This window comes from Ovis aries, chromosome X, assembly GCF_016772045.2.
Source record: "Ovis aries strain OAR_USU_Benz2616 breed Rambouillet chromosome X, ARS-UI_Ramb_v3.0, whole genome shotgun sequence".
NCBI lineage: Eukaryota > Metazoa > Chordata > Mammalia > Artiodactyla > Bovidae > Ovis > Ovis aries.
Window position 1 is genome coordinate 107,393,668 of NC_056080.1, and position 26,822 is coordinate 107,420,489.

Below are 26,822 nucleotides of genomic sequence, written 5' to 3' on the forward strand. Positions count from 1 at the left end.
CCAACACCACAGTTCAAAAGCATCAATTCTTCGGCACTCAGCTTTCTTCACAGTCCAACTCTCACATCCATACATGACCACTGGAAAAACCATAGCCTTGACTAGATGGACCTTTGTTGGCAAAGTAATGTCTCTGCTCTTCAACATGCTGTCTAGATTGGTTATAATTTTCCTTCCAAGGAGTAAGCATCTTTTAATTTCATGGCTGCAGTCACCATCAGCAGTGATTTTGGAGCCCAAAAAATAAAGTCTGACAGTGTTTCCACTGTTCCCCCATCTATTTCCCATGAAGTGATGGGACCAGATGCTATGATCTTTGTTTTCTGAATGTTGAGTTTTAAGCCAACTTTTTCACTCTCCTCTTTCACTTTCATCAAGAGGTTTTTTAGTTCCTCTTCACTTTCTGCCATAAGGGTGGTGTCATCTGCATATCTGAGGTTATTGATATTTCTCCCAGCAATCTTGATTCCAGCTTGTGCTTCTTCCAGCCCAGCATTTTTCATGATGTACTCTGCATAGAAGTTAAATAAGCAGGGTGACAATATACAGCCTTGACATACTCCTTTTCCTATTTGGAATCAGTCTGTTGTTCCATGTCCAGTTCTAACTGTTGCTTCCTGACTTGCATAGAGATTTCTCAACAGGCAGGTCAGGTGGTCTGGTATTCCCATCTCTTTCAGAATTTTCCACAGTTGATTGTGATCCACACTGTCAAAGGCTTTGGCATAGTCAATAAAGCAGAAATAGATATTTCTCTGGAACTCTTCTTTTTGATGATCCAGTGGATGTTGGCAATTTGATCTCTGGTTCCTCTGCCTTTTCTAAAACTAGCTTGAACATCAGGGAGTTCACGATTCATTTATTGCTAAAGCCTGGCTTGGAGAATTTTGAGAATTACTTTACTAGCATGTGAGATGAGTGCAATTGTGCAGTAGTTTGAGCATTCTTTGGCATTGCCTTTCTTTGAGATTGGAATGAAAACTCACTTCTTCCAGTCCTGTGGCCACTGCTGAGTTTTCCAAATTTGCTGGCATATTGAGTGCAGCACTTTCACAGCATCATCTTCCAGGATTTGAAATAGCTCAACTGGAATTTCATCACCTCCACTAGCTTTGTTCATAGTGATGCTTTCTAAGGCCCACTTGACTTCACATTCCAGGATGTCTGGCTCTAGATTAGTGATCACACCATTGTGATTATCTGGGTCATGAAGATCTTTTTTGTACAGTTCTTCTGTGTATTCTTGCCACCTCTTCTTAATATCTTCTGCTTCTGTTAGGTCCATACCATTTCTGTCCTTTATCGAGCCCATCTTTGCATGAAATGTTCCCTTGGTATCTCTAATTTTCTTGAAGAGATTTCTAGTCTTTCCCATTCTGTTGTTTTCCTCTATTTCTTTGCATTGATTGCTGAGGAAGGCTCTTTTATCTGTCCTTGCTATTCTTTGGAACTCTGCATTCAGAGTTCTCCTTTGCTTTTCCCTTCTCTTCTTTTCACAGCCATTTGTAAGGCCTCTCCAGACAGCCATTTTGCTTTTTTGCATTTCTTTTCCATGGGGATGGTCTTGATCCCTGTGTCCTGTACAGTGTCACGAACCTCTGTCCATAGTTCATCAGGCACTCTGTCTATCAGATCTAGTCCCTTCAATCTATTTCTCACTTCCACTGTATAATCATAAGGGATTTGATTTAGGTCATACCTGTATGGTCTAGTGGTTTTCCATACTTTCTTCAATTTAAGTCTGAATTTGGCAATAAGGAGCTCATGATCTGAGCCACAGTCAACTCCCGGTCTTATTTTTGCTGACTGTATAGAGCTTCTCCATCTTTGGCTGCAAAGAATAGAATCAATCTGATTTTGGTGTTGACCATCTGGTGATGTCCATGTGTAGAGTCTTCTCTTGTGTTGTTGGAAGAGGGTGTTTGCTATGACCAGTGCATTTTCTTGGCAAAACTCTATTAGTCTTTGCCCTGCTTCATTCCTCATTCTAAGGCCAAATTTGCCTGTTACTCCAGGTGTTTCCTGACTTCCTACTTTCGCATTCCAGTCCCCTATAATGAAAAGGACATCTTTTTGGGGTGTTAGTTCTAAAAGGTCTTATAGGTCTTCATAGAACCATTCAACTTCAGCTTCTTCAGCGTTACTGGTTGGGGCACAGACTTGGATTACTGTGATATTGAATGGTTTGCTTTGGAAATGAACAGAGATCATTCTGTCATTTTTGAGATTGCATCCAAGTACTGCATTTTGGGCTCTTTTGTTGACCATGATGGCTACTCCATTTCTTCTGAGGGATTCCTCAGAAGCCACCACTCCTTAAATGTACAATAGGTTGCAGTAAAGACTTATTGCATCAAAAGACTTTCTCTCCCACCCATTAACACCAACATTTTAGGATCAAGGCTGGTACCTTATTCTAAAATTATAAAAATATGAACCAGTTCAAATGGGAAAATAAAATACAAATAGCCTCCTTTGAGTTAACTACATCACTTAAATCAAGTGAGACCTCAGATCTATCCTTTTGAAAAATAGAAAAAAAGAAACATTAACCACAGATAACTATTTTATCCCTCTACAGGCATTGAATATGTTTTCAGTTGGCATGGGAGGAAAGCACCCTGACACCTGCTCCTCTGTACAGCTGATGCTGTGAATGTCCCAGCTAAGCCTTTGCGGACACTGAGGGGTTGACAACCTCCTAGGGGGTTACAATTACTGGCTTGTAAACATTAATAAATTTTTTTAGAATCATTATCCAGATTTATTAGGAAAATTTCCCAGATTAAAAGCAACCAAAATATAGCAATTAGAAGGTTCATCACTCAGCTTCACGATCACAGGAGTCTTGTCCTAGATTCTAACAGACACTGTAACAAACAGGTTCATAAGGGCTGCAAGAACCACAGTTTACAACAGCAACACAAAAGCTACTTATTGTTATACATTAGGTGCATAGCGATACTGTCTGATTCCACTTATAGGAGATACCTAGAATCATCAAATTCATAGAGTCAGAAAGCACATTGGTAGATGCCAGGGGCGGGGGGCGGGGGGCAGGGGGCGGGAGAGGTAACAGGGAGTTAGCATTAAATGTGGACAGAGTCTCGGTTTAGGAAGGTGGAGATTTGGAGAGCGGGATAATGGTGAGAGTTGCACAGCAGTACAAATGTACTTAGTGCAAATGCACTGTACAAAGATGATGAAGATAGTATGTTTTATATTATGTGACTTTTACCACAATAAAAAACATTTTTAAAATATTACTTATGGTTCACATTCACATTGCCACAGGACCTTTGATTTTAAATAATTTAGACCCCAAGACTCCCTTATAAGAGAGATACAAAGCCAATGCAAAATAAGTAACTATAAATAAAATGTACAGACTCAAATTCTTCACTGCACTGACACTGAAGGGCAAAGGCTATTGACTGATCCATGCCAAGGTCTGGACTTCAGTGAGACTGTGTGTGGGAAAGAGCCTGTGATCAGTCTGATGCCACTGCTGGCAACCACCCACCTGGCCCTCTCAGTCAATTTCATCCCACTCCTGTTGGGGCAGCTTGCCTTCTATCCAGATTCGACAGGGTCGAATTTGTCTCCATCCAAAAGTTATAACAAGGGCTTGACTCAATGGGCCGAGGCCAGAGCTTGGGGATACTGGTGACAATTAGTGTCATGTCACTACAGAGGCTTACCATGTGGCACTAATGGCAAAGAATCCACCTGCCAATGCAGGAGACATAAGAACTGTGGGTTTGATCCCTGGGTTGCAAAGATTCCCCTGGAGAAAGGAATGGCTACCCACTCTAGTATTCTTGCCTGGAGAATTCCATGGATGGAGGAGCCTGATAGGCTACAGTCCAGAGGGTGGCAAAGAGTTGGACACAACTGAAGTGACTTAGCATGCAGACAAGCACTAGAGGTGGAGCTAAAGTGGAGAGATTAGTAGCCAGACACCACTATTCTCTCTCCAACCTTTTAAAAATATAACTACCAAGCAGCTTCCCAGACATACATGTAGCCGCAACATCCTACTCTGAAAAAGAACAGCAATTAACAAATACCTTCTGAAGTCTTCTAGCACTATAGGTAAAAGGCCAGAAACCTGGCTGAGTTCTGTCTCAAGATCCCCAGGTGACCTTACACAGTCACCTCACCTTTCATCTACTTAGCCATAAAATAGAAGACTCCTCCTCTGCCTTACCAGGATGATGTTAAGATGAATCAGACAATTTCTCTAAGGTATTCTAAGATTCCCCAGTGAGGGCAAGTCCACAACCATTATAATTAGAGTCACTGCACCTCATTTCAAAGAGGAGGAAAAAATGAAGAAAGAAAGGAACATGTGGTCACTGAGTCAAGAACTCAAAGAGCATTAAGCTCCTTCTATAATCTGAAGCAGGTCCCAAAAGAGGGAGACTGACATGGTGAAGTCACACAGGAGTTTGATGGTTAGGACATGATCCCCAGATATTCAGAGTCTTCATATTTGTCTTTGATGGTGTGCTGTTACTTTATTACAATCATCTTAAAGATTTGGATATGTGAGCTCTGTCAAGAGAGTGGCAAGTACTTTGATTATGGTTTTGTGGTCCTCCCATAGTGGGGTTAACTGGTCATCAGCAAGACTGCCGAGTTCTAATTTATGTGCTTTAACTTGTTTCCATGCTGTCAGTTGTTCCAACAGTGGCAATTTTGGCTCTCCCTATAACTGGATCATTATTGAGGACAGGGCAGGAAGGGTACTGTCTCTTTCAGAGCTCCGCATTGGCAGGAAGTGTGCCCACCAATCTTAAGAATGGGGACACAGGGGACTTCCCTGCTGGTTCAGTGGTTAAGACTTCTCCTTCCAATGCAGGGCATGCGAGTTCAATTCCTGGTCGGGGATCTAAGATCCCACACGCTTACTAGGCAAAAACCCAAAACATATAACAGCAGCAATGTGGTAACAGATTCAATAAAGGCTTTTAAAATGGTCCACATCAAAAAAAAAAAAAAAAAAAAGAATGGGGACACAGAAAATAGAACACTGGGTGAACTTATTTGAAAAAAATGTTTTCTAAAAGATACACACACACTCACTTGTAGAGGTAAATAAGAGGGCAGAATCAGATGCAGTGAAATCTCAGTAATGTTGGGTCTTAGATTAAGAAATGAGGATCCAGAGACCCTGAAGCAAGGGACTAGGCCCTCTAAGAAGATACTATAGAAAGCTTCTTAATGGCCTTTCTTAAGTGCCTTTTCATCATTACTATCTCTTCAACAGCTCTGAGAGCCCTTTTCACTTCTCTTGACCTTATTTCAAACTACTGCCTGTGCTTAACTGGAGAACCTCCTACTCAATAAATAAATTGCTTCTCCTCCCTCTTCCCTGGCCAATATAAAATCAATTGTTTGACAGACTGCTTTGTTGCCATTTTCTCAAAGTCGTGAAGGAAAGAAAGGCACCTTATTTGTACACACATTAACTTAATTTCAGTCTCACCCACTCAAGCACAGCACAATTCTTCAAACTCTGACCCTAGCCTGTTTGCTACTTGGTGTCCATGGCAACCACCGCCAAGCTGCTCAGAGAGAGCTTCAAGGAGTGGCAGTAAAGTGCATCTCCCAACAGAGCCGTTAGCTCTTAACAGGGGGCTGCAGACCCATCTCCGAAGCCTCAGGCATTGGCTTTCATTAGGAGAGGGTAGTGTTGCCCAGGGCTCCTCCCCGGAAGTTATGGGCTGCTTCTCACACTCAACCTGTTGAAGATAGAGCACTAATTGTGAAATATTGAAACTAAGTGAAAGTGGTAGTCGCTCAGTCGTGACTGTTTGTGACCCCATGGATGGTAGCCCATCAGGCTCCCCTGTCCGTGGAATTCTTCAGGCCAGAATACTGGAGTAGGTACCCATTCCCTTCTCTGAGAGATCTTCCCAACCCAGGGATCGAACCCAGGTCTCCTGCATTTCAGGCAGATTCTTTACCATCTGAGCCACCAGGGAAGCCCAAGACTAAGTGGGAGGGCAGATTATGCCCAAGACAACTCCCCCAGTAGTATTCTTCTCCCATGATTCTGTCCACCGCAGCTCCCACCACGCCCCTTGCTTAACTAACTACAGTCACAGATCTCAACACCCCAAAAGACAATACACATGAATGCCTAGCCACTTTCTAGTGGTCCCTACCACTTGGTGACATACAACTCATTCTCCTCACTTTCTTAACTCATATCAAGAATGCATGCATGATAATCTTGCCATCAAACTTTTTTAAAGAAAAAGAGCCATGTTCATAATGGTCCAGGAACTGGAGGATTTATGAGCCAAGAGAAAATGGTATTGTTTCTCCAAATATAGAGAGAGCTGTTCAGTCTTCAAACTGTTTTCATGAGTTCCATATTATTGCCTTTGCTCAGGGAGCTTAGCTGAAAAGTTGTCAGATGGAGATAAATTTCCCTTTACTGTACTCTAGAGGAAGATGGGGATGGTTTCATTTGCGATCTCATTGCAACAGAACCCAACACATCAAACAGTTTTTTGGTTTTTTTTTTTTTTGCATACAGAGGACTAGTTCAGACTTGGTTTTTTGTGGAAACTGGAAAGAACCCATTACTCAAGTGTTCTCTTCATAGAATCTGCATAAATAAGAATAATATTTGAAGTGGCAGAAACAAGTGAATAGTTTTATCTTCTTAGCTGCACGAGAAAAGGAAACAGAAGGCTCTTATGCACAATCCTTTCCAGTAGAACTGCTGAAATGTAAAGATATGGTTTCAAGCTGTCCTTGAAAGCAAGACATTCCTATGTGTGCTGCCTGGGTCTGTCGTCCCAGATAAAAACTAGTAGCAAGTTTAAAGAAAAAGTGAAAAACAAAGAAGACGTGGTTCTAGCCTCCAAGGAGCTCATGAGTTCATAGAGAAGCAATCAGGTAGACAGATGATCATGGCCTAACTGCAGTGACAGAAAGGAACAAGATCCTAACAGGACTGCACAAGAAACATGCCTGGCTTAGAGACCCAGACAGCTTGTTCCTGATGACTTGTTGAACTGAGTCTTCAGGGGCCAATAGTTCACCTGGTTCGGTGAAAGGGGGTGGAAATTTGTATTTGCATAGATATGACAAGCTCCCTTGTCAGAGTGAATGCTAATAAGCAGTGCCAATTAAGAAATGGAGACTAACTCAGATGTTGTAAAGCAGAATGGTTGAAACTTGATACCAATAAGAACACAGACTATATTGGCCAGAACACAATTCTATCTTTCATCACGACTTTTTGATCCTCAAGAAACAGAATTTTTCCACTAGGAAATATAGTAGCATGATATCTGAAATGAGAAGGTTCTGCTTAGGGATTAAACTACCCCATCATTTTATAATGAAGAAACTGAGGTGCTGAGAGAGAGACTAATACATATAGCAGCCACACAAGCAGTGAGTGAAAGAGAAAAGATTTAAACCCATATCTGAAGTGTCCAGCTTCTTTGTGCCACACCACCCAAGACTACACCAATACAGGGACAAACAGATATCTACATATGGACTCCCTTGAAAAGGCCACCTGCCTTCTCACCCCCATCCCACTTCCCACCCAACTACCTGGAATTATTAGTGTTTAGGTTAAGAGTCCATTCGTAAGAAAACATACTATACCAGAAAGATGACATTTGAAGTCAATATAAAGTCTCATCTTTTTTCCCTTGTATTTGGAGTCATCTTTTTTCTCATCATTCAAAAACACTGATTGAACACCTGCATACAGGGCACTGTGCTGAATGATATACACACTAATTAGCTTAAACTGGGGCCCTGCCCTCAAGTTCTTTGAGTCTAATTGGGACGACAGGACATGTGCCTAGTTTGGGTAAATAATCAGTAGTCTGAGAAAAGGATGAGAGGTAGAAACCATGTAGAAATTTACAAGTGGGAGTGATCACCAGACAAGCAAAGTAGAATACAGGCTTCCTGAGGGCAAGGTGCTTTATGTTATTCATTACCATATCCCCAGCACCTAAAACAGTTTGGAACCTAGTAAGTGCTCAATATTTGTTGAATTAAATAAATAGGTTCTTGACATTTTTTGGGGGCGGGGAGGGTAGTCCTGATATTTATCACTTGGGGAATAATTCCCAGTCCTCGGTGCACTGCGTACTGTGGCTTTTGCTTATGGTACAACACACAAACTCCCCAGGGAGATGTGTAGTAATGAATGCACCAGCCTATGGCTTAAACCTTTGCAAAATCCTTGCAAAGCTGTGCTCTCTGCCACTCCATACCATGGATGCATGTTTCCCAGGGGTGAAGTCTAATGTGGAGCCAGGGCTTTTTGTTTATTTGTTCCTTATGACCTCAAGCTCTTTTCAGCAAAAGGCACAGCCCTTTGACAGCAATGCAGTTCTGGGAGACACGACTCCATTATGTGCTGGCTCATCTAACAAGACAGAACGCAGATTCTGATTTAAAAGCAAGCTCCTTTAATGAGTTTTGGTTAGGCTTAAAGGATAAATAGTTGTGATTACTGTCAGTCAGCATACATTGTAAATCTCTGTCTTAGATCCTTATATTCCATTAAGGGGGACTCAAATGGGCATCACAGTACAATTCCCTTTAAAAAGTGGAATCTGGACCAAAAAAGCAGCTTCGAAAACAGTCATTTGTGCATCCCCAAATGGTCAAGTTCTTGGTCTTCCAGGGTTTTGTACTGGGTTATGAGTTTTTCACTTATTTTTTATCATTGTACAAATTCTTATTACTGTTGGCTGCCAGAGCTTGGGAAGAGATAGCTAATTAGAACATATCAGAACAGTGAAGGGAAACCAAGTATTCACATAAAAAATGAGAAGTTAAAGCCATCCCACTCTCACTGTGGCTTACACTAACCTGGTGGTACCGCAGTGCTGTGCCAGCACGTAATTTCAAGTCAAAGATTTATATTAACACGAGTGGAGACAGATCTGATTTTGTAGTGCAAAACGCTAACCGTGTACACTCTGATTTCTTCCCAAAACTCACAAAGCCGAAATCCCTTTCAGCTCTCCAGGCGCACCTCCTAAGAAATTAGAACATCACATAGCATCACACAGATATGGTGCTGAACATCCTACCAACTGTCATCCTCTCACCTCTCAAGGGGTGTAGTTCAGAAGGTACTTGGTTTACGGCAGAGAAGAAGGAAAACATAAAAAGAGGAACACGCCTAGCATAGCCATATACTCTAAAACCACAATTCTGATTAGGAAACTTTCCTGGATTAAAGCAAGAATATACCGCCTTGTAGAGCTTTACATTTTTTTTTTTTTTCAAAGCAGTTTTGCACAGCATCTTCTTCGATCCTCTGAGGTTGGTAGCGTTCATAGTGTTTTCTCCATTACATAGATGACATAAGAAGGTTAAGTAACTCGCCTGAGATCACATAGGTAAGAGCTCTGAATTCTCCTTGTTTCCAAAAGAGCTATGCCCACTCTATGTCTAGAAGGACACATTTGGACAGCAGCCATGGAAGTCTTGCTATACCATCTTAACTATGTCCCGCCCCAGTCAGCTCCCCTGCTTTTGGACAGATATGACAAATAACCTTTACTTTAGGCTTGGGCATTTCTCTTTCCCCCTTTATCACTCTGTTTCCTGAAAGAACAATTAAGATCCATCTGGGACTAATTATAGCGATCCTTGAATTTGAACCTGCAGCCATTACCCAATTGAGGTCACTTATTTTAAATTAACTTGCCTGGTCAGAACACAGGTTTGGTTATCTTCAGAGCCCAGTGCAGATAGGCACCAGCTCACTCAGACTTTTAATTAACCAGCTAAATAACCTGCACTGTGACAAACTGCCTATGATGTGATGGAGTCGTTCATTTGCATTCAGACAAGGATCAACATGCATTGTCAGAGCTTCAGGGACTGAGTCCTAGAAACCTTCACACAGTCTCTTGTTCAAGGCTGTGAGCCTCTTGCCTTTGGTTCCTTCTAATTAGTTTTCCTGTGCTTTTGTTCAGATTATCCAACATTCATCACAAGTGCAGCCTGTGATTAAACAATGACAACTCGTGTCATATGCTGATAGGGAATTGAAAATTGGAGTCATAATCGTACGAACCAAGCCCACGGCTTTAAGAAATAATTAGGGGAAACCAAAGGAAAATTCCCAGGGTGCCCCACAATAAAGGAGAATTTCCAAAGATTCAGGCTAAAACTGCTCCTCACTTAGGTAATAATACATAATAACAGGAGGTGCTCAGTCTTTATTGAATTGAATCCATAGCGGGAGCTGATCATTCCACAGAAACCATCATAGCTCTTATGATTAGCAATTATTATTATGGCTGCTCACACTTAGCGACTGGGCTTGGAGTCAGACACATCTGATTTCTACTCCAGGCTTCACCATTTTCTGCCTATGAGGCCTCAGGCAAATCAGCCAACAGTTCTTTGTGCTTCAGTTTCCTAACATGGAAGATGGAATTAATAATAGTGCCTAACTTGCAAGGTTGTGGTGGGGATTTGATGAAATAAAACATGTTAAAAAAATCACTCTCCACAGTGCCTTGTACAGAGTAAGTGCCCAATAAATGTTAGTTTATGTTTGTCTTGTGTCCTGTTCTACCAGACCTTGTCCAGGGCATCTTCCCACCTGGGATCCTCCTTCCCTTCTCTGCCAAAAACAATTCCCCGCATCATTCAACATCTAGTCTAAAAGATATCTTCCTCCCCAGGGGGAAAGTCTTCCAGCATCTGAACTTGGTCAATGCCCATCCCCTTTACTTTTCTAGATTTTGTATTATTTTAAATGGCATCTTCGATCGACTGCTTCATGGGCAATGTGGACTTTTCTCCAGGGTGTACTTAAGCCTTCCATGTTAGAAACATTAAGTACCACATTGGTGCCATACAATGGGGGTACAAGTTGAGTAAAGAGGGGTGGGGGTTTTCTGGTGGTCCAGCGGTCAAAACTCCATGCTTCCAATGCAGGGGGCCTGGATTTGATCCCTGTCCTGTCGGGAAAGTATGATCCCACATGCTACACGGTGTGGCCAAAAAATAAATTAAATTACTTTACAAAAAAAAAAAAAAAACAGAGACAGAGGCATAAAGGCAAGTAATATTGCTTTAGCCCCCTTATATCTCGAGCCCTCTGCTGGGAATTCTGCATGTATGCCTTACAATAACCATAATGCAATAGGTGTCATTATGAGCCCTACTTTACATATGTGGGAAGTGAGGCTCAGTGAGGGAAATGACTTGTCCAAGGTCACTCAGCTACAATGAGGAGAAACTGGTGTTCTAGGTCAGTCTGACTCCATAGGCCGCTCCCACCACCATCACACTTCACTGCCTACCTCATCATTTTTATCAATTGCAGTGATGCAAATGAAAGCAATATGTAGGTAACAGAGTGCAACATATGTGACATCAGGTCACTGCAGTTACAGCAGATGCTGCCGGTGCCCCCCTTTGTTGGGCACTTGCCTTTTTCATACATGCCAACAGCACCCTATTGTCAGCACGTGCTGTTCTCACTTGAAGTCAGATAAATCAGATGTGTTGGGAAGGAATTAATCCTCCTGACAGAAGCTACCAGCCAGTGGTGAATGGGAACTGAAAGACACGGACTTCAACTTCCTGGCCCTTCAGATGGGTGAGCAGCAGAGCACTCCCAGAGGTACTCAGACCCCCCTGTCCATCCATGTACCTGTGCTGGCTTCTTTCCCTTACTCCCCTACCAGTGCATCCTGGAATCACTCCCCAGTGAGACCACTGGTCCTCTAATCTCTGTCTCAGGGTCTACCCAGAAATTCCCCCTTTGGCACCTTTCCCAGGCATCAGCGCCGGTGTCCTCAGGCTGGCCCCTGCCTGCCCAGGGCTTCCCAGGGCAGTTCTCCAAGGGTTCACCCCATAAGTTCAATATCTCCCTTCCTACTCCTTTTCAGGAGACTCAGTCATGGACGATCCTGCTTTTAGTTTTTCAAAGTGCATTTATTATCATACGGATAGCTAGTTCTTTAAGTTCAGTGTGCATCACAGTCAACTGTGTGTTAAAACGCAGACTCCAGGGTGCTAAACCAGACTCTGTGAATCAGACTCTCTGAAGAGTGGTGCCCGGGTACTTGCATCTTCACAGACACCCCAGGTGATCCATGCCGCCCCAAGGTTGAACCTCCAAGGAAGGTGGATCGTGTTCCTTAGTGTTCTCTCTACCGCCACAGCTTCTGTGGATTCAAGTGAGAAAGCCTGGAATAGCCATGCCTCCTTGCTCCTGAAATGAAGCATAGATTGGCCAAGTCCAGTTGTTACTGTCAGAGTGGGGCAATCCAAGACCCCTAAGTAATTGTGTAGACATCCATCTTACTGACTGTGCCGAATTTCTGCTCTCACCCTTCTCACTGTCCCTCCACCCCCATTCTCTTCTGTGGCAGAAACACTGTGACGCCTACGCATGAAAATTTAGGTGATGGCCTGCGCTTCTTTGTCTGTGGGCAGAACCATCCCCTGCCTCCCCACACACATCTTCTTCCAAGACATGCTTTCTGTGTGGTTTGAATTCATGGTCCTGATCAATGTTGGAGGCAGGACAGTGGCAGGTGGCAGTGTGAATTACCTTGCTGTTGGTTTACCCCCAGTTCAATTCACCCCTCTGCTCTAAGTGCAAACCTCAGCTCCTTCCTTGTACCTCCAACCCAGAGCTATCCAGACCAGCGCCCTCAATACCCCTCCACAGCAAGTTCTGATGTCTCTCCAAATCCCTTACCCCATAGCAGCAGGAAACTACATCTCTCCATTTTAAGAGGACATAAAATCAGGGAAGGCTTCATGGAGGAGGCTGCTTATGAGATGTGCCTTGAAGGATAGATGTGATTGTCACAGAGAAGGATAGAGAGGGGAAACATCGCAGTAGCAATAAGGAAGGGAAAATGTAACTGAGATAGGTAGGATAAGCATTGGGCACTGTGTTAGGAGCTGTAGACACTGATACAGCATTTCATGTATTCCTCACTGCAATTCTGTGAGGTAGGTACTAATGATAGACCCATTTTACAGACAAGTTCATTGAATCAGAGAGTTTAAGTTAACTGCCCAAAGTCACATAGCTATTAAAGGGCAAAGTAGAGACCTAAACCCAGGTAGTCTAGCCTATACTCTTGACCACCCTACTTCACTGCCTCTCAACTATTATGTTCCCTGTTTTACGGCTAGAAAACTGAAACTGAGAGGTCAAGTAACTTGCCTAATGTTTCACAACTTGGACTTGGCAAAGCTAGGATGCACTGCTCTTAGCAGATCACCTTTTCTTTACTATATAACCACTTACACCTCTTCTAACTTAGCTTTTCAAGTGAACCATATCAGTCACAATTGCTTATAGAGCCAGCCCTGGCTTACCATTACAACAAATGCCTATAGTTGGTCCAAATAAAAATTTTCCCTCTAGTGTGTAAGCACTGTAAAACAGCAAGACTCTCCTGAAATCAAGAGAAATCACCCTCTGAAATACATCTCTCTTTGTTTTCAAAATAGCATTCTCTTTAAGTCACCTGTTTGTCAGGCTCCCACTTATAAAAACCACAGGTAAAAAATTCTTTAGTTGGAGACAAAGTCCTTTCTATCTCTAGCAGGTTATGAGTTAATCATTCTCAGTATGCTGTACATATTTCTGTCCTCACACTTCTCCTGATGGGTTATAGTTGTCTCTTAACTTGGCAATCTTTCCTACTATAATGGTGGGATCCTCCAGGCTAGGCACCAGGTTCTGGTGACCTCTGCCTCCCCAGTGTCTGGACCCAGGATCGGTACAGAGCAGGCCTTCAACAAATGTTCACTGAAAGAAGGAATGAATGAAATGTGGTTAAAAGAAGCAGCCTTTCCATCCTCTGGGTACTTCTGAGTCCAGTGGTATGCAGGTAAACTGACTTTCAAGGTGAGGTGGCAGGGGAGTCCTAATTTGTAGTGTTGGCTAATTTCTGTGATGTATTGGATTACCCCCAAAAATCCATTCGGGCTTGTGCAAACCATCTTACAAAAACGCACACTAACTTTTTGGCCAGACCAATAAATATTTCCACCATGGCTGACTTCAAGCTACCAATAGTTTATTGTATCAGCGTGACCACAAAAGTCCATGAGCTATCAGATGAGGAAGATAATGGAAATTCAAATAGCGAAAGTGAAAGACCAAACCACACATTTGTGAATTAGGAGAATTCTGTGTTTTACAGCCCAGAAACTAAGCTTCTATCATTTGTCATCCATTTGCAAATTGAGATAAACTTAAACGACACGGCTCCCAGAAGAGAGAGAAACTTGCCAAGTAAGGAACTATCCTGAAAACCAAAAGCCCAGGAAGCACACTGGGTTTCTGAGATATATTTTCTTTTATTTGAAAATGAAGACATGTTTACTTGCTTCCTTCAGCAATCAGAAACTTTCCCAGAGTAGGGTGTCAAATGTTGGAAGCATTGCACAGACAGAAAATGCATTCACAGAGGCAAAATCAGGAAGTTCGAAGGAGAACATCTCATTTTCCACACCCCATGTTTCTTCCTCTCCCCTCCCAGCTTAAAGAAACATCCTGGGATGAACCTGGGTGTCTTAAACTCTACCCGACTGTCCATGGTTTGGTTTTGTACAGTGTAATGGAGCTAATAAGTAAACGGTAGAATTTGAATCCAGAACCACCTGACTTCAAGGTTCACAGCTCTTTCTAGAACAACATCTTTAACAAATACTTCTTGTAAGCTTTCAGGGTGATTCATATCACATCTATGAAGAGTTTTAGACTCTTACAAGTTTCAACTCTATCATTTCAGGTGAGATACTAGAATTCTTGATCCTGATAAATATCTACAGATGGGAAAGTGTGGGTCCTGGGCCAGTGAAGGAAGTCTTGCAATATCCCACCCATATCCAAGTGGTTGTGGCTGGAAAAAAAACACATGTTGGAGTGACTACTCAGCCTTATGCCAGATGATGCCTTTCCTTTTTCTTTAATCCAAGTAACAAATCCAGTGGCACTGCCAAGCCTTCTACTCACCACCTGTACAGTCTTTCAAGTAGGTCTTGAGATTGAAGATTATAGGGCTTTTGGGTCCAATTTTACAACATCTACAGAGAAAAGAAAAAAGATACAACTTGATATTTAGCATAAAGTTGTAAATATTAAAACAAAAGTTGTTGTAAGTGTGAACATAAAATAGTTGATAGTAAACTTCATAAAAGTGCATAAAGGACACTGCTATTTAAAATATATTGTTTAAAATAAGTTAACAGTGATTTAGGGAGATAGCTGATACAAAATGCAGAGACTACAAAAGTCAGACATACGGCTATGTTGGAGAGAAACTAACATTCTTTCTTGCTATTTTACTCTGGGTTGAATACTAGTTTAAATCACCCATACCTCACCTCTTGGGAAAAAAACCTAGAGTATTGCAAATAGAAATAGGTTAGGGTGAATAGGTCTGTGAAAGGTCTTCTAGATGAGATACTTTAAGAAAAGACACAGCGTTTGGAAATTCATCATTTTACTGGAAGTTAGGCTGATGGAAAAGTCCAGATGTTTTAAGTATTTATTATTTGCCCTATGACCAAGAACTCCAGCTGATCAAAGCTGCTAGGCTTCCTAGGTGGGGCAGTACAAGTAAATTGCCTTAGGAAAGCCTTTGTAAGTTTCCACATTTGTCATTTGTACGCAGTCTTGGGCATTATCTGCTACCTCCCAAACTGCCCATCGTCTTGCTCCCTTACAAGACTCATGACCCTTTGACAGTAGATGAGGATACTCTTTAGATTTGAACCATAAGGCAAATAAAACTTGTTTTGTCTGGACAGGAAGACATGGTCTGTATTCTCTTCCCTAAAGACACAGCTGCATTAAGGCAATATTTGCCACTACTCCTGACGGTACACCAGAGGATTTGCAGTGACATCTGGATGAATAGATTCTGTTTTCACACAGTTGCATTTATTTTCTTATATGTAGTTTCATGGATATTATTGCTTTGGACACTGCTAAATTTAAGTAAACAAGCAGCTATAGAGATAAATATCAAGAAAATGGTAGTATTGTGGTATGTGGATAGATACAAATTGTTAAGGAAATTTCTGAGGATATGAAATTTGAGAAATAATGTTTTAGGGTTAATACAATGAGGCGTTCTCACCAAGATCAACATGTGTTGAAATGGTCTCTTAGTCCTCCAGGCAAGAATGATCTGTTGCTCCTGTAACTTAGTTGTGGCCATTTATTGCCTCTTATTTGTAGGTTCTCTTTGCTTCTCCTGCTATTTAAATCTTCTGCATATTCTATTCAGTCACAGTGAATGTAATATTGAAATCTGGGAAGTGAAATTTCCCAAAGACATGTTCTTGGGTGAAATCTTTGTCCTCTAATCCTCGCATCCTAGCCATTTTATTAGATGCCCTATTCAATTGCCTTCTCTCTGCATGAGCTTTCCCTGTAGACAGTATACACGCTGATGAGATTTCTTGGTTATCCTCCCATTTTCCTTCTTTATGAAAAGCTTCAGCCTTTCTTTTTCCATCTGCACCCTCCCCATCGCCATTGGACTGACTCTGGTATGGGTGACTGACTCTTTTCTGCTTCACTAATCCAGCACATTTATTCAAGTCAGATGCCTGCAATATGAATTCCTGACATTCAGTGTGTGCAGATTGAGATTATTAGAAAAATAATTCTAAAGAAATTGACTTCTGATATATGTTTACTAAGACTAAAGCAATTTAGTAGCTTGGGGTTTTCATTCAAGAAAATGAACGACTTTTATCATATCTGATGGAAGGTTTCTTCTGGGAAGTCTGGCATATTCTGAGGCTGATTTCTACTACATATATCAGAAGTTAATTCCTTTAGAATCATTTTTCTAATCTCAATCTGCTGAAATTAGATAGGTTGCCACAGGATAGCAGTATCTTCTTGTAACTGAGGAAGCAGAAAAGGGAGGGCGACTGAAAAAAACAATGTCTTCTCTTTGAACACACACACACACACACACACACACACACACACACGTGATCTAATAGTGTTTTCTTAAACAGAAAATATCTATATAATGGCTAAATCTGTTAATGGTAAATTAACACCAGAAACCTGCTTCATCTCTCTCCCCAGCCCTCCAAACATTCTCAGGATACCTAAATCAAAGAGAAACAGATTAAGGTGAACAGCAAGGCATGTTCTGTACTCAAAGTAAGATCAATCTTTATACATAGATCGCCTGATGTAGAAAACCCAAACATGAAGATACTTAGGTCTGCAAATAACCTAATCTGCATACCAGATGGATCTAAGGGGAAAAAACATAGACATTTTTCCACACATACATTTTTTTTTTAATGTGAGCGTAGAAAAACAGATGCTTTTGCTCCCAAAGGGTCTGTGGGCCTCTCTCAAGTAGTCTTATGGAGCAATTTAACTTTAAATTTCTAAAATTATGCAGATTAAGCATTAAATTGGAAAAGAAAGGGCCTCTAGAAAACCAATTCAACATTTTCTGAATTATTTTTAGCTGCTCAATAATACCCAGCCCCCAATTTCACAGAGAAGTGGATGGGGGTGTCAATAAGGGGGCATCTCCCTGCAGTGGGTCGACTATGATTCACTGACTTCTATAACAAATAATTCAATGCTCAGCTACATGCATGGTTCAGTGAGTTCGCATATAAGAGCTTTTTCTTCTGTGAATAAAACTATTGTCTAAGTCTCACTGAATGAGGATTGTGGCCCTTTTTTCTTTCAGGTCTTATCTGTGGGCATAAAAATAAATCTCCTTAAAACAATGAATTTGGTCTACATTTCACGCTTGTTCCCTTCCTGCATTGATCATATCTGCCATCACATCAAGCCATCCATCTTCTTCAACAAATCTTAGAAAGGCACAGCGAATACACAACATGGATTTGGGAACTGGGTATTTCCTCCTGAAATTTCGCAGTAGACTGTAAAATGGCTTTTATACTTGAAGTTCTGAAACTAATTCAGGAAGAGTGATTATAATTGCTATAAAAGCAAAGTTGAGTATTCTCTTGGTTACCAGAGTCATTAAAGAACTGAGGGTACAATTTATGCCTTGTTCGTTTGTAACAGATGGAAAGAAAAAAGATTTAAGACTAACTGAACAAGAACCGCTGTCATTAACTAGTTCATTTGTGCACAGTATTACGCACATGCCTTCTATCCCACCCTTCTTCCCACAAGCCCTGCACCAAAAATTCAAAAAAAGGGACGACCAAGAGCGAAACATGACACTTTTGGCAGTGAGGCCTCACTTAGCTCACATCCATAGGATCGTTGCTGTCCTACGTAAGTAAGATTTTGAGATAATTGAAATGTATTATCTTAGGTATTGGGAATTTGAGCATTTCTGATGGAAACCTTCCCTAAAATGTGTTCTGATTTCCCCAGGTTTTTCAGCAGAAATTACTGAACACAACAAGCCATACCCTGATGACTCAGGCACTCAGGATGAACATCCATGATTATACTGTAGTACAATGTCGTCTATTTTTTTTTTTCCGGACTCCTCCTTCCTCTTTAAGTCAGTCCATCACTTCCTCTGCTACCAACGTTCCTCATTCTAACATCACTCCCCTCTCTCCATAGACACCTCCTTTAATTTGTAGCTTTTCATTTACTGTGAACTGGAAAACCAAGATTGGTAGGAACTGTAAGTTAACTAAGAGTGAAGAAGGCACTGAAAGTAAAGATGAAGAAATAATTACAGCCTTTAAGTCTCTGTGACACCTAAAGGTTCCTATCTTTAGATAACTTTCTCATCTCTTCCAGTTTAAGCTTAATTTCAAAAGGGCAGTATTGTGAGAGAGCTATGTTCAAATAAGTGAGTTTGTTTGACACAGACCATCTGGGCATGGGTATGGGTTAAAGTGGGTATTCTAATAGCTTCAAGTTTTTCTGAAACAGAAACAATATCTAAGTAAAGGACCCCTCTCCACAGTTATTTAACCCCACATCATAACATGACGCACATCCCAAACCCTTTTACAGATGTTATTCAGTTCGATCCTGACAACACTGCTGAGATAGGAAAGGCCAGGCTCATGGTCCAAGATTACAGATAAGGTGATGGAGGCTAGAGAAAGTTAAGTGATTTGCCTATAATCAAGCTGAGTACGTGATAAGGTTGGGCACCTGGGTTCTCTTTGAGGGGGCTCATCTAACAATACTTATGTTTTCTATGGCTCCCTCTTGTCTTCCTGATTCTCCAAAGGAGACTAAAGCCTGTGTCTGGTGAGACAGACTTACTCTGTTTCCTTTGGGCTCGCTTCTTTATTTCTCTCCAAGCTCTCCCAGATGTCTCAGGAATCTGACTCATTTTTCTAACGGAACTCAAACCCCCCTGATTTTATTGTGTTGAGGGCTGTCAGGGAATTAAAAATTCAACAAATGTATGGTCCCAACTTGCCATCAAAAGTTAACAGATGTCACCAAGAAGGATGTTTTTTGCCAGCGGACACTGAAGAATACATCCCAGCAGATACCTAACAGCTCATTTTATGTGATGGCGGTGTGAGAAATCACCTCCTCAAGACAATCATTAACCTTTCATTCCCTCCGTAAATAATCAGTTAGATATGTGGCTTATATTTTAAATTAATTGAAATCAGCTTTCTCCCTCTCTGGACTTGAAATGACTGAAAATAAGCATGCTATATTTACATATGTGTTTCCATTCCTCTATCCCTCCCAGCAGACTATGGATGTCTCTTTGTCCTCTTCTCCAAGAACCTAAAGTCATTATTGACATTTGACATTTAGCACATATTAAGAAACCATGTAATGTACTACCAAGAGTGGGTTCTGGAGGTACACAGACCTATGTTCTAAGTCCAGCTTTACTATTTCTTAGCTCTATGGCCTTGGGTAAATTGCAAAAATTCTCTTTGGTTGAGATTCCTCATCTCAAAATGAAACCAATGGTACTTAAGCTGTTAAATCGTTCCAGGGAATACAGCACCTAGCATAGTGCTTGACATATACTAGGCACTCAGTTAAGGGTAGCTGGTTTTAATATTATCATTATGGCCCTTTATACGTAGTTCTGGTTTGAGATGTACACGATATTGTTGTTTTCTCCAGTTGTTCTTAGACCCTTGACAGCTGTGTCCATAGAGGAATGTATGATGAAGTTTAATGGCCCCTTATTTGCACAGGTGCCAAATACGATACTCATACTTTTGTGTTATTTTTCTAGAAGAGGGCTCGTAAAGTGAAATTAGCTTCAAGCTTCTATAAAACCTGGTTCTGCCTCTGGTAGTGTCTCTATTTTATCCCCTGCCCTGTTCCCACTCCCATATACTACTCTGCACATAGGCAGTCCTCAATAAAATGACATTTTATAAAATCCTTAATCAACCAGAATTTTTCCTGTACTTAACTGTAAGGAACTAAGCTTATGTCAGGTATTTCATCAAAAACTTCCAACTGCCAACTGATACATTTAGTTGGAAAGTATTCAATCCACTTATATGTTTTCAGATAATAAAAATGCACTGCGTGAACTGTAAACCTTGGTGTTAATACAGTGTTTCTCATGAAAATTAGGCTAACAGTGATGACCTTAAGGCATGGCTTCTCAGCATCGGAACTACTGACACTTCAGGCTGGATAATTCTTTGTTGTGGAGGCTGCCCTGCGCACTGTCACCCCTCCCAGATAGGACAACCAAAATGTCTCCAGGCATCACCAGATGTCCCCTAGGGGAAAAATCCCCTCCCCCACAGCCTAGGGTGTCACAGTCAGCACCAAAAGAGGTGCAGATGTTCAGTCTTTCATATTAAGGTAGGAAAAGGCAGGCATGCATTTTAGGAAACTGTTTTTTTCTCCTCAAATCACTTCTGCTAGAAAAGTTTTCAATAAGCCAAAGCAACCTCGATTAACCTGAAAATCCCATTAACCCCATTCCTTGTGTGTTCTATTCCCTAAGCATTCCAGATAAAGAAAGAAAAATGTACCATACATTCTATTTTCTAATTTGTATGCAAAGTTCAGCCCATTTTCTGGCTCAGCAGCTAAGTACAGAAATCCAGTTCATGGGTGAGGGCTCATCAGCTTCATCACTTTTGCCATCTATTTTAAGTGACACTGATGCTACTGACCTGGAAGTTTAGAGAGCTTCTTTTGCCCCTGTTGTTGACATTTTTAACTTTCATATTAGCAGTTCATCCTGTTATCCTCTGCCTGAAAGTAAAATGCAACAAAAAGCAATCTGGCCCAATTCACTATGATTTACTGTGTATAAAAGACCTAACACTTTGTCGATTATTTAAAAGTAATTTGCTATAGCCATCCTAATGATTGTGCAATTGAAAAATGTCCTTGAGTGAGCGATATTTATAATATTTTATTTCTGCAGGTTGTGATCCTGGGGAAACATTCCAGAGGTTACCACTACATGCTCGCTAACCTGGTAAGAACAGCAGAGTTCAAGTTTTCCGGGGCATTATATCCTGTTTAGTTTGTGTCCCCTGTAATTATTCCAAAAAGAAATATGAGAGAAGCCTAATGTGTTTTTTAGACACTTGGAGAAGTGAGTCCATAAACACAAAAACCTGAATGCAATAGCCTGTTCTCAACTATGCTGTCTCTGTTTTAGCTGTGAAGCTTATATTCTCTCCTCATTTAAAAATATAATAATTTGATATGATTCTTCACTGATTATTCTTAGATTTAACGTGGATTTGAAATGTCAACCATTTTAATCAGGTTTGAAATGTAAAACAAGGAGCAGAGGATACAAGAAACAGACTCTTTCCCCCAATTAATCCAAGCGTATGTGTACATTTGTACTGGATTTGTCTTTGTAGAAACAGTCTACTACCAAATCTTTCCAAACCAGATGTGAAAAAGTATGCTTGAACAAGGAACATTCAGTAATCTTGTCAAAGGGTATAGCCACCTTTCTAAGTATAGTAAAATCCAACTTGAATTTTTACCTCCAAAGTCCCCATGCCTTTAAACTTTGTGACATTCTAGAAATTAGTATTTCATTAAGGTTGGTTTATAGCTCTTCTTTCTCTGAAAGGACAATTGGTTTAGGAATTATAAAATGGGTTCTAAATCGGTAATATCTGTTTGGCAGTGCTTCTGAATAATACTATCTTCCTGAAATGAAAGGGGAATGCTAAATTATCACTGATACTAAGAATCTATTAAATTATTACATAATATGAGTTCTAGCCCCAAATTTATTTCATTAGCACGAGAGAATCATTATAGAGCTCTTAAACCAAAAGAATAGAAACAAAGGTGAGAAATTATTGTAATTATATTCTTAGATTTCTTAAATCAAAGAAAAATATCTTATTTTGTTTTAATAATGATTTTTTTAATGGGTAAGAAAATATTACTTAGACCTTCTTCTGAAGAAGTGTGTGCACTCAAACACTTTGTAAGATGAAAATTAGAGCTACTGCTTTGAAATGTTGTATGCCTCTTCTCCAATAAATTGCTCAAAGTGGAGCACTTCAGTCCATTGTAGGGACAAATGGATTGATTCTTTTGGGAGGAGAAATCTTGATTCCTAATTTACATCTGAGTACATCCAATTGGTTTTTAGGTAACTGATAAGTAAAGGATGTTTGTTGACTCACTGGGGGTTAGACCAGGGCTTGGCAGGAAACATGGAAGTTACAGGAAGGTACCTGAGGCGCTTACTGACAGATTTTTACCGTTGCTTCCCCACCCATAAGTATTTTGCTTTCTCTCCTTCCCTCCTTCCTCTCTTTCTTTCTTCTTCCCTCTCCCTTTCTCCTCTCCTCTGCCTAGGGTTCACTCATCACTGATGGTACATGGGATGACTTTAGATATTGCACACACAAACTTTTTTTTATTATAATGGTAAACGTGTTTATTTACTATGCATTAGGAAACCATAAAACTAGCACATCAAAATCCAAATTCTATGGATGGTGTTACTTCATACAGGGTTAGAGATTTAACAACAAAGGAAATAAATTTTTATCTGTCAAATGTATCAAGTAAACAATAGCATGTTGGTATAAACAGATACAGCAAAATCTGTTTAGGGTGTATGCAGCTGTGGTGCTACATGGATGACTGAAGTTTGGGGAAGAGCATTGAACTAGGGGTCAGAAAGTTTGGATTGTCATACTGACTTGGCTACTAGCTAGCTATGGGACGTTGAGTAGGTCACTTCACCTTTGACGACCTCAGTTTCCTTGCTATAAAATTCAGATGGGAGTGGGGAGTTCATTGATGTATTGGTTGGGTCCTTTGGAAGCAGATACCAACATATAAGTGGAGGTTCAGTTCAGTTCAGTCGCTCAGCCCTGTCCAACTCTTTGCGACCCCATGAATCGCAGCACGCCAGGCCTCCCTGTCCATCACCATCTCTCGGAGTTCACTCAGACTCACGTCCATCGAGTCCGTGATGCCATCCAGCCATCTCATCCTGGGTCGTCCCCTTCTCCTCCTGTCCCCAATCCCTCCCAGCATCAGAGTCTTTTCCAATGAGTCAACTCTTTGCATGAGGTGGCCAAAGTACTAGAGCTTCAGCTTTAGCATCATTCCTTCCAAAGAAATCCCAGGGTTGATCTCCTTCAGAATGGACTGGTTGGATCTCCTTGCAGTCCAAGGGACTCTCAAGAGGCTTCTCCAACACCACAGTTCAAAAGCATCAATTCTTCGGCGCTCAGCCTTCTTCACAGTCCAACTCTCACATCCATACATGACCAAAGGAAAATCCATAGCCTTGACTAGACGGACCTTAGTCGGCAAAGTAATGTCTCTGCTTTTGAATATGCTATCTAGATTGGTCATAACTTTTCTTCCAAGGAGTAAGCATCTTTTAATTTCATGGCTGCAGTCACCATCTGCAGTGATTTTGGAGCCCAAAAAAATAAAGTCCGACACTGTTTCCCCATCTATTTCCCATGAAGTGATGGGACCAGATGCCATGATCTTCGTTTTCTGAATGTTGAGCTTTAAGCCAACTTCTTCACTCTCCTCTTTCACTCTCATCAAGAGACTTTTTAGCTCCTCTTCACTTTCTGCCATGAGGGTGGTATCATCTGCATGTCTGAGGTTATTGATATTTCTCCCAGCAATCTTGATTCCAGCTTGTATTTCTTCCAGCCCAGCATTTCTCATGATGTACTCTGCATAGAAGTTAAATAAGCAGGGTGACAATATACAGCCTTGATGTACTCCTTTTTCTATTTGGAACCAGTCTGTTGTTCCATGTCCAGTTCTAACTGTTGCTTCCTGACCTGCATACAGATTTCTTAAGAGGCAGGTTAGGTGGTCTGGAATAAGTGGAGGTACAAGACAATTTACTGGGAATAATACCTGTGAAAAATAAAAGAGAGAAGAACACACACAACACAGGTCTGATACCAGCGAAGGAAGGAAGTTTCATAAAAAGATATTCAGACCATGGGATAGCACAACAGGGAGCTCCCCCATTCTGCCCCTAAATGGCAAGCCATTGTACCCCAACCTTGCTCAGCCATTGGCTGGCAGCTGTCTGGGAAGCACACACCTCTCGCTTGAGAACTGAGGCAAACCCTGAAGGCAGCTGAAGCTGGAGACTGTTGGCCAGCTCAAGTCCTGGAGGCAGTTTCTGTGTTAAAAGATCTGAGCCTGAACGAAGGACATCAATGACTGTCTCAGTTGGCCGAAGGTGACTAGATGATCTCTGAAGACCTTGCCCATCCTGGATTTCTAACTGGGCCTCCCTAATCCTACTGACAATCCTTCAGCACTTTGGTTTCCATTTGGAGAACCAGACCTGAAGGAAGGGGAAGAGTATGGAGTGACGGAACAGCAAGAGAGAATCATTAGGACAAGGCTGGGGAGAAAATGGTCAGCTGAGTGCCTACCACAGACCTCAAACTTGCGCAACCGTGGAATGATGCCTACTACAGGAATAAGCAAAGTCCATTTCCTCAGAAAAAACGGAATATATAGTGTCATGTCAGTCTGGATGAGGAAAACGTGAATTTGTTTGCCATACTTTCAGCGGCCACTCCTTCTCTTCCGCTAGCGGCCTTCTTTCCATTTACACCGAGCCACGTGTTTCCATAAGCTCCTGTTCTCTATATCAAATTTCATATGGTCGATACAGATAGAAATGGTTACTCATCTCTGATAAAATATGAGATGCATTATCTCTTCTGTGGTTACCAGATTTTTCAAGCAGATAAAAATACCCCAAAGACACATATACATATAAACACACAGCAAACCATAACAATTTAGACACCATTTAGATAATCAAAACCAGGTAAGTGGAGCTAAGAAGGTGTTTCCTTTCAAGATGAGCCAGCTGAACAAAAGTTGAGGACACACAAAAGGGAACAAGTTCTTGTCTGAATCTTAGAGCAACAACTATACAGAACCACTGCCTTCTTCTACAAATGCAAAGTCAAAAACACTCACACTGCCTACCTAAGCTTTCCGGAACCACCTGCCCCAGAGCTCCAAACATCCCCTTTGCTCCCGGGTCCTGTCTATCTGGCAGACTTCCATGTGCTTTTACCTGGACCTTTCCTGGTAGCAATCCTAAAATGAGAAGACTTGGATATTCTGTGATTGCTTCAAGTCAAGGTCATGGTCACAGGTCAAGGTGTACATTTCAGAATGAACAACAGGATGCAAAAACTAACTTGTTGAAATGTGATCTTGTCAGGGCAGAAGTGGACATGCCAATAGCAAACGAGTAAGTCTTAACAAATTCTGTATCAGTTGGTGGTGTCATTTCTTTTTTAAAAAATTTTAATGGAGTATGGTTGCTCTACAATGTTGTGTTAGTTTCTGCTACACAGCAAAGTGAATCAATTATACAAAAACATGTATCTCCTCTTTTTTTAATTTCCTTCCAATTTAGGTCACCACAGAGCATAGCGTTCCCTGTGGTATACAGTAGGTTCTCCTTAGTTGTCTATTTCATACATGAACGTGAAAGTGTTAGTCACACAGTCACGTCTGACTCATTGCAACACCATGGACTGTTACCTGCCAGGCTCCTCTGTCCATGGAATTCTCCAGGCAAGAATACTGGGGTGGGTAGCCCCTCCCTTCTCCAGGGGATCTTCCTGACCTAAGGATTAAACCTGGGTTTCCGGCATTACAGGCAGATTCTTTACCATCTGAGCCACCAGGGGAGCCCCTAATTTATACATGAAAGTAAAAGTGAAAGTGTTAGTCACTCAGTCGTGCCTGATGCTTTGCGATTCCATGGACTGCAGCCTGCCAGGCTCCTCTGTCCATGGGATTTTCCAGGCAAAGATACTGGAGTGGTTTGCCATTTCCTTCTCCAGGGGATCTTCCCGAGCCAGGAGTCGAACCTGGGTCTCCTGCACTGCAGGCAGATTCTTTACCATCTGAGCCACCAGGGAAGCCCAATTTTATACATAGTAGTATATATATATATATATATATATACATATATATATATATATATACATATACATATATACACACACACACACACACACACATATATATATATGTCAATCTCAATCTTCCAATTCATCCTGCCCTCCCTTCCCCTCTTGGTGTTCACACGTTTGTTCTCTATATCTATGTCTCTATTTCTGCTTTGCAAATAAATGCATCTGATTGTTATTTCCTCTTCCAGAACTCTTTTTATGGTGGAAATGTTTCTCTACTTTAGTACCAGAGCTAACCAGCATGTATACAATTTGTCAGTGAAGCAACGTCTCTTTCTTTCCTGGCAAGGTCCTGGATCAGGATCCTTTCCACTGCATTCCCAGGCATGTTGAGTATTGTGATTTGTTTCATATATATCAATAATAGTATGCAGAACCCTAGACTAACCTAG

General features: G+C 41.2%; 1 protein-coding gene across 5 annotated transcripts in view; it reads left to right on the forward strand.

Annotated features, from left to right (window-relative positions):
* Nucleotides 1-26,822, forward strand: part of GRIA3 (glutamate ionotropic receptor AMPA type subunit 3) — a 311,045-nt gene that overhangs the window by 173,678 nt on the left and 110,545 nt on the right. For all 5 annotated transcript variants that reach the window (XR_009598794.1, XM_012107364.4, XM_042242468.1 and 2 more), the window contains one exon: nucleotides 21,372-21,425. Coding sequence is in view for 4 of the 5 variants with exons in the window: in XM_012107364.4 (XP_011962754.1) it covers nucleotides 21,372-21,425 (54 nt within the window). In the remaining variant the exon portion in view is untranslated. The remainder of the gene's footprint in view (nucleotides 1-21,371; nucleotides 21,426-26,822) is intronic.